This window comes from Brassica oleracea, chromosome C6, assembly GCF_000695525.1.
Source record: "Brassica oleracea var. oleracea cultivar TO1000 chromosome C6, BOL, whole genome shotgun sequence".
Lineage (NCBI taxonomy): Eukaryota > Viridiplantae > Streptophyta > Magnoliopsida > Brassicales > Brassicaceae > Brassica > Brassica oleracea.
Genome location: NC_027753.1, coordinates 4,133,942 through 4,141,931, shown reverse-complemented (window position 1 = coordinate 4,141,931; position 7,990 = coordinate 4,133,942). Strand labels below are relative to the sequence as shown.

General features: G+C 35.7%; 1 protein-coding gene across 1 annotated transcript; it reads right to left on the bottom strand.

Moving 5' to 3' along the window:
• Positions 1 to 4,351: 4,351 nt before the first annotated feature.
• On the bottom strand, positions 4,352 to 5,553 carry LOC106298874 (cyclin-dependent kinase inhibitor 7). Its single transcript, XM_013735005.1, has 4 exons — positions 5,246 to 5,553; positions 5,007 to 5,062; positions 4,746 to 4,925; positions 4,352 to 4,653 (listed from the first exon to the last, which is right to left on the bottom strand). The coding sequence occupies exons 1-4, from the start codon at positions 5,486 to 5,488 to the stop codon at positions 4,584 to 4,586; spliced, it is 549 nt and encodes a 182-aa protein (XP_013590459.1). The 5' UTR covers positions 5,489 to 5,553; the 3' UTR covers positions 4,352 to 4,583.
• Positions 5,554 to 7,990: the final 2,437 nt, after the last annotated feature.

Below are 7,990 nucleotides of genomic sequence, written 5' to 3'. Positions count from 1 at the left end.
ATTTTCAATCGCTGACACAAAACCTTGGAAATGATTTTATATCCGACATTACAGAGACTGATTGGCCGCAGTTCTGTCATCCTTGTAGGTCTCTCCGTTTTTGGTATCATACAGATATTAGTAATATTTAATCGTGCATCCATTGCCCCCGAAACCAAAAAATTATTCACCATCTCGACCAAATCATTCTTAATAATATGCCAGGAGTGTTGAAAAAATAATGCTGTCATGCCGTCCGGTCCGGGCGCTTTTTCTGGGTGCATCATAAACAAAGCCTCCTTAACCTCCTCCTCCGTCGCCATCCTTAATAGACGTTGATTCATCTGAGGAGTGATACCCGGTGTAATCTCTGTCAGGAAACTATCGAATTCCGATGGAGAGGTGGTACTAAATAAATCTTCAAAATAGCCTACTGCCACCTTTTCCACACCATTATCCTCTGTAATCCAATTCCCATTAGCATCATGTAGTCCTACAATTCTATTACGGACCCTCCTTTGCTTAGTCAAAGCATGATAAAATTTTGTGTTAAGATCACCAGAAGAATACCACATGTTCCTACTTTTTTGGTGCCAATAATCTTCTTCATCCTTGTATGCGTCTTGTAATTTCCTAGACACCTCCAAAATATCCTCTTGATTTAATTGGCTTATAAAACATATTATATTTATTTGCAATATCTTTAATAAACTGTAACTAATATTCATAGTAAGAGAAGTAATATATACTGTATTTTGAAGGATTGTGAACATGACAACAAATTCTTTTTGTTATAAAACATCTAAAACCTTTATAATTTGGAAGGAACATGTAAATTAGTAAGTTAGGTTGATACATTAAACTTTATCCTCTTTATATATGAAAGATTGATATTTTAACTTTTTCACACATATTAAAAAGTTAAGTACACTATTTTGTTTATTACTTTTTAGTTTTATCAATAAATTTTCATCACTCATAGTTTTATATTTTAATTTTAAAAACTAAAATATCAATCTAAATTGATTACTTTTAATTTATATTTTAATTTTAATAATAAATGCATTAATTACTTTCTAAAACATCTATTTTTCAAATACAAAATAAAATTTAAAACATCAATCATGCAAATAAGAAGGGAGTGTATAAAATATATTGAAAACGTTTATGAGAAACCTACATTCAGATTCAGATTTTCAGAGTATTATGTATTGTTAGAAGTGAAAAATATATGAGGTAACTTGCGTGAGGAAAAATGTTCAACATCGGATCTGATGTAAAGAAAAAATAAGTTTCACAATATATTTTAAATGGAAATTGCATCTAGCAGCTGAGAAAAAAACCAAAATTCACAAAATGACTAAAATCTCATTATTTCTCCCCTTCTTTCTTTATATCTCTTTCTACTCTCTCTCTTAAAAACTAATTGGGACAATTTGTTGAATATTCATAAGGAACACTAAAATGAAGAATATAGTCATTCTACAGCAAAAACTCATCGATGTGACAAGTTCACCTAAAATTGTCCGTAATAGCCTCCGAAGCGCGTGTGCGTGCAAATGACTCCAATGCACTTGATATACTATACTATATAAAATGTAATATAGTCTCAAAAGACAACTATACTTATCTCTTCCCACATTGCAAATGTTTTATCGCAAAAAACATTACACGTGGAGTATAACAGTTGTGAAGATGTATAGTACTCTAAAAGAAGAAGCTGAGAGAAGAAAAGAATAAAGATGATGATGAAGAATAAAAAACAAAAAAGAAGAAGAAATATTGTATTATACTACACTTTTACAATAATCACACGAATAATTTCTTTCTTACTATACTATATTTCATTTAGAAGAGTATGGCAATTGATGTTGGTTACCAACATAATGAAATACAACCAAATAAACCCTAAACCCGCTACCTAAACCCAAACTCTAAACACTAAACCCTAAACCCAAACTCTAAACTCTAAACCCAAACGGTAGACCCTTAAACCCTAAACCCAAATCGTATACCCTAAACCCAAACCGTAAACCATAATAGAGCTACCTAAACCCTAAACCAAAACTCTAAACCATAAACCCAAACCCTAAACACAAATTCTTAACCCAAACCATAGACCTAAACGGAGCTACCTAAACCCTAAACCCCCCTAAACCCAAATTTTAAATCCTAAACCCAAACCATAAACCCTTAACCCAAACCCTAAACTCAAATTGTAAAACCAAACCATCGCCCATAACGGAGCTACCTAAACCCTAACCTTGAAGGTCTAAACCCTAAACCCAAACCGTAGACCCTAAACCCAAACCCTAAACCCAAAACCCCCCTAAACCCAAACTCTAAACCATAAACCCAAACCGTAAACCCTTAACCCAAACCCTAAACCAAAATTGTAAAACCAAACCATCGCCCATAACGGAGCTACCTAAACCCTAACCTTGAAAGTCTAAAATATACTATATTTCATTTAGAATAGTATGGCAATTGATGATAGTTACTATATTGATGAATGAGAAAATGAGGAAAATGGAGAGGTGAGGAGCAGGAGGAGAGGAGGAGGAAAGATAGAAGTATGGAAGAAAGGAAGGAGGAATGGAGAGAGAGACAGAGACAATTTTTCAATTTACAGGATAATGACATTCGTTGTTGTCTACGCGTCCAGAAAAAGTTATTTTTGGCACTTTACACAACAATATATAACATATCGTAGCCAAAGTGTTGTTATGGGTATGAAGTTAATTTTTCCTTTTCTTATGTATACAGATTCCAATTCCCAAAACTAATTTTAGTTTTTTTTTGGTTATTTCAAAAATAACCCCTATTTTAAAAGTTTTACAAGATCCAAGTTATTTGCATGCATTCTTGTAATACCTCTCCCACAAGTAAAATTTAAATTTAAGGCCACACACTTCTCCAGTTACTTGTCAGTAATTTTTTTCACCCAATTTATTGCTGCCGGTTATCTTTTTAATGCAAGACGATAGAGAAGAACAAATTAAATTATGAATTGATGTGAGTCGATACAAAGACTCGTTCATCCTTACCCATTATTTGGTCTATATTTCATTACATTTTTTTTTGAAAAGGGGTTTATATTTCATTACAAGTCGCATACCAAAAAAAATAAATATTAAAGTTGAATTTTTATTAACTGAACCTTTTATGTGAAAATATAATCTTGGTAAGAAAATCGAGTAGGAATTATTTCACTTTTGGGGTCTGAAAACATAACTCGTTTTCTTTTTCCAAAAGTATTCATGTTATATTTTTCTATCTTCGTTATAAATTTATTGGTCCTTTCTGTTGAACAAAAGTAGTATTAGTTTCTGCAATTTTTTTTTTACTAAAATTGGAAAATTATAAATAACTGGCATGGTAACATCATACATTTCAATATTTTGCGAGTACATTGACGGAAGTATCCTCAGCGCAGCAAACTTCATGTGGCTTAAGGAAAACTTCATGTGGCTTGTTGGAAGAGGTTATCTGTATGGTGACGTTTAAATTGAACGGTTCAACAATTCCTTCTTTTTCCTTCACCGTATTAATTAAATTTCTATGAGTTGAAGAATTTTCATCCTGGGGAAAAATCGTGCTTTTAAAGTAAAAATAACAGGCGGTTCCTCGAAAATGGAATAAAAATGAAAAACTAAAATAACAGAAAGCACGTGCAGCCACGCGCCGTTGTCTGCTGCAAGAAGAGAGAAAAGGAATATAATCCCAACGGAATCAGGTAATGATGAGATCCTCTTTTACCATCACTCCTCACTCTTTTACCATCGTAGTGGATCCCACTACAAGTATTCAATATCATTCATTTTACAAAAATACTTTTACCAGGAATATTAACTCTTTAACTATACGAAAACAAGTACAAACTAACTGTATATATACACTTTCAAAATTATTTGTCCAAAAAAAACTTTTCCTCTTAAAATCATTATTACATTCACTAGGGCAAACAACACGTTACAATACAAACAATCACACAGCACAAACCGGAAGGAAACAAATTCTGAAAACAATCCATCGAAAATGAGAAACAAAACAATAAATAGCTTTCTGAATTCAAATAATAAGCTACAAAAAACATGAAATGCTAATAATGTGCATAGTCACCACCAACTCTACATAACTGACAAGAAGGTCCAGCTTTTCTGACACAATAAATATTTTCACTACCTCTTTCAAAAACTAAAAGAATACTACTTTAATTTGGTGTGCTCTTCAAGTAAATATGGATGGAGAATAAACTCGACATCCAAATTCAAGTTTTTTGAACTAATTTGATGCAGACATTCAAAATCAAGTTTTGAAAAAACTTCAACAGTTATAATTTTGATAGTTAAACTAGGCATTAAAAGTGATAAATTTCGAAAAAAATCCATCAGTTGAAAAAGAAAGCTGCGTCCTTTTTTTGTTTCTCGTGGTACGACGAACATAAGAAGAAGATAAATAAGGAAACTAAAATAAGCTAGAGAGGACTGACTGTACAATAACGAAATAAACCGATCCTAAGCTACGATTCTCTCTATCTGTGACAAAACTCACAGAGTACCTACGACGTCGTGTAACTAAAGCATCTTCTTCTTCTTAGCCTTTTACGGCTTGAGACTAACCCACTCGTAGCGACCTTCAAGCGGCGTATCATTAACGATATCATAGTTGTACCTGTGTTATCAAAAAGCGCACGTTTTTTAAGGATCATTGCTAAAATGCGCCCGTGGGTTCTTGATAAATAAATAGGAAAAAAAAAAACTAACTTGTCCGTGAATCGTTTCTGCTGGCCTCTCTCCGCCGCGGAGAAGAAGTCGTCAAGCTCAGCCTGCGTCGGTGCTTTTGCCTTCTTCTCTTGCTTTTGCCCAACTCTCCTCTCCGTCTTGGTCGTCGTCGTGGCCGAGTCCATTTCTCCCAGAATCTCGCTCGATGGACTTCCTTGTGCTCTGCTCAGGAACTAAGAAGGTGAGAGAGGATGAATTTATAGTGGAAACGATGAAGAAAGTGAGAGGCTTTTGGAACGTTACCTGAAATTGATGGTGATTAATGACGATACTTCGGTTTCGGAGATTTGCTGCTGAGCCTTTCAACGGAAACAAATAAAAAAAAAACAATTAAATTAATTAATTGTTGGTGAAAGCAAAACGTAAGAAGAAGAAGATCTTTATTGTTTGGAGAAAAAAGTATTTATTTTGTTTCAAAAATGGAAGAAAATCAAAAATAAATAGGACAGACGAATTAAAAAAACACGAGTTCTGTATCTGACCTCGAGATCTAAAAATGGCAGACCAGTATCTCTGGCGATTTCGCTGCTAGAACAGCCGGAGCTGACGCTTGAGCTCCGATGATCTTCATCTTCAGAATCTGAAGCAGAATAAGCCAGAGAAGAAGAAACCGTTCGCTCCTGTGAGCGTGAAACAGCTGAGTCATCACCATCGAGTCTCATCCTCTTGATGCTTGATCCTTCAAAGCTAGTCTCTTTAGAATCTCTCTCGCTCATCTCGTTCATTCTTCTCTCTCTCTATGGACACTTGTAAAAGTTTTATGAGGTTTTTCTGGTTAAATTAAAAAAGGATTAAAAACAGGGGAAAGGGTTTATGTGGGGGAAGATGATGAAGAAATGGTCAGGAGCCGTTGATTCTTTCAACGGCTGAGATTTAATTTCGTTTCCTTGGCTGGCGGTTGTGTTTTCCCGTTTTGAGTGGGGTCACTCTCACTGTTCCGTTCACGGGGAAGCAGGTAACGGCACCGTTACGGACCTTCGCTTTCCTACCCAGACGCCGTCGGGATTCTAAAACGGCGCGTCCTTTTTGCCGTTTTTAGCTTCCTTTTTAAGCAACGACCAAACGTCGTCGCTTTCCTGTGAGCAGTGACACAAAATTCCTTGTGGAAAATGTGTAAAGTTTTTTTTGTTTTTCTTAAACTACTAGAATTATAACTTTTAGCTTAGCTATTTTATAGGATATCAGTTTCTTACACAAAAGTCAATTACTACATGATATATGTGACATAAAATTTCAAAAATGCATAACTATTTACTACTCTCTCGGTTTTCTGGAATGTTTTACAAAAACAAAAAAACTGTTCTACAAAACAGATTAAATTATTTTCATATATTTTATTAGTTAAAAATAAGAAATTTCAAATTTTAAAATCAATTATAATTTTTAAATTTCTATTTATTAAAACTATTGAAAATAGTAAATTATATAAATAATATACTTACAACCAATTTTTATTAATATGCGTACACACACACACAAAAAAAAAGAACTTTGAAAAATAAAGGAAGTACTTAGATTTTACAAAAAGAAAGGTAAACATGTAAATTCTAAGATTATAATACTCTCCTTCAGGATCTAATATATGGTGCTGATTTTTATTTCAGTGGTATTGTCATGTCGTTCCTCTCAAGTTTTACTGATACACATTTTCGATAATAAGCTCTAATCAGTTACGTACAAGTCATTAGTTATGAGGAGGAGATAAGGGTTTCGAATAGGTTTGGAGGGTTGAATGTGGAGGAGGATATGGAGGAACAAGTGGAGGAAAGTGGAAATAGAGAAAAGAATAAAGAAAATGAGAATACTAATAATATAGTTTTTGGAGGAGCAAGCAAAGAGTCTGGGAAGGAATTCTCGTTTGGAAAGAATGAGAACAGAAGGAACCAACAACCAGCTCGATTGGGTCCAAAAGATAAGAAGATTAGCAACATGAGAGGTCCAAATCCTCCTAAGACCAAAATGAAAAATGTTGGGCCTATGCGGGGTTTGGTGTTTGGCTCAATAAGTGGGGAGAGTGGCCTGTCGGCGAGAAGAAAGAAACTACGAGTAGAGAAGGAAAATGTCGGCCGACCAGGTGGTGTTTTCGCAGGAGATGGGGAGTTAGACAGAAATGAGAAGAATTCTGGGCATGTGTACGATAAAGACAACGCTCAGGAGCAACTTGCAGAGATGGAGAATCTGGAGTTGGATGAGGCAGAAGCTAGTGCGAGCCAAGGACGAGAAGTCCTGGAGAGTGTGGTGGCATAACATTTTGCCGCGGTGATTCTATCTATTGATTATAAAGATCTGATGAAGTGCATTCTGTGGAATTGTCGGGGGGCAAATAAACCCCAATTTCGAAAATCGATTAGATATTTGGTGAAAAAGTTCAAGACAGATATCCTTGTTGTTTTTGAAACTCATGCTGGTGGAGAAGCGGCAGGCCGGATTTGTCGTGGTCTAGGGTTTGAGAACTCGTTTCGGGTGGATGCGTGTGGCCAGAGTGGAGGTTTATGGCTGTTATGGAGGGAGGAGATTGGAGAGCTTGAGGTGGTCAAGTCGTTGGATCAGTTTATACATGCTCGAATCAGGAATTGAGCAGAGGTGATTAATCTGATTGTTGTGTATGCGGCTCCTTCACCGAGCCGTAGAAGTGGCTTATGGGCTGCTTTAGAAGAAGTTTTGCGTAATGCGGAGGGTCCGATGTTCGTTGGGGGAGACTTTAATACAATATTGAGGATAGATGAAAGGAGTGGTGGGAATGGGAGATTGTCTGAGGATTCTCTAAAGTTTGGTGATTGGATAAATGATATGTCACTGATTGATATGGGATTTCATGGCAATCAATTCACATGAAAAAGAGGGAAAACTGAAAGCACATTTGTAGCGAAGAGACTGGATAGAATATTATGTTGTGCCCAGTCTAGACTCAGGTGGCATGAGGCAAGTGTGAGGCATTTACCTTTCTTAGCATCAGACCACACTCCTTTGTATCTACAGCTCACACCGGAGGTTAAGGGTGATGCACGTCGACGTCCATTTCGTTTTGAGGCGGCATGGCTACAACATAATGAGTTTCAAGACTTGCTAACAGCTTCATGGGATCGTGATATTGATACAAGAGAGGCTTTGCAGAGGTTGGAAGTGACACTCCGAAAGTGGAACATAGAAGTTTTTGGAAATGTCCAAAGAAGGAAAGAAGACTTGTTGATGGAGATTACAGAGATACATGACAAAATTGAGCAAGA

What these genes read in the sequence shown, in the direction of transcription:
- LOC106298874 (XM_013735005.1), bottom strand. Translation starts at nt 5,488, where the DNA reads ATGAACGAGATGAGCGAGAGAGATTCTAAAGAGACTAGCTTTGAAGGA. An exon ending in TGCCATTTTTAGATCTCGAG is followed by an intron (nt 5,063 to 5,245) that starts GTCAGATACAGA and finishes TTCCGTTGAAAG; the next exon opens with GCTCAGCAGCAAATCTCCGA. An exon ending in TTAATCACCATCAATTTCAG is followed by an intron (nt 4,926 to 5,006) that starts GTAACGTTCCAA and finishes GTTCCTGAGCAG; the next exon opens with AGCACAAGGAAGTCCATCGA.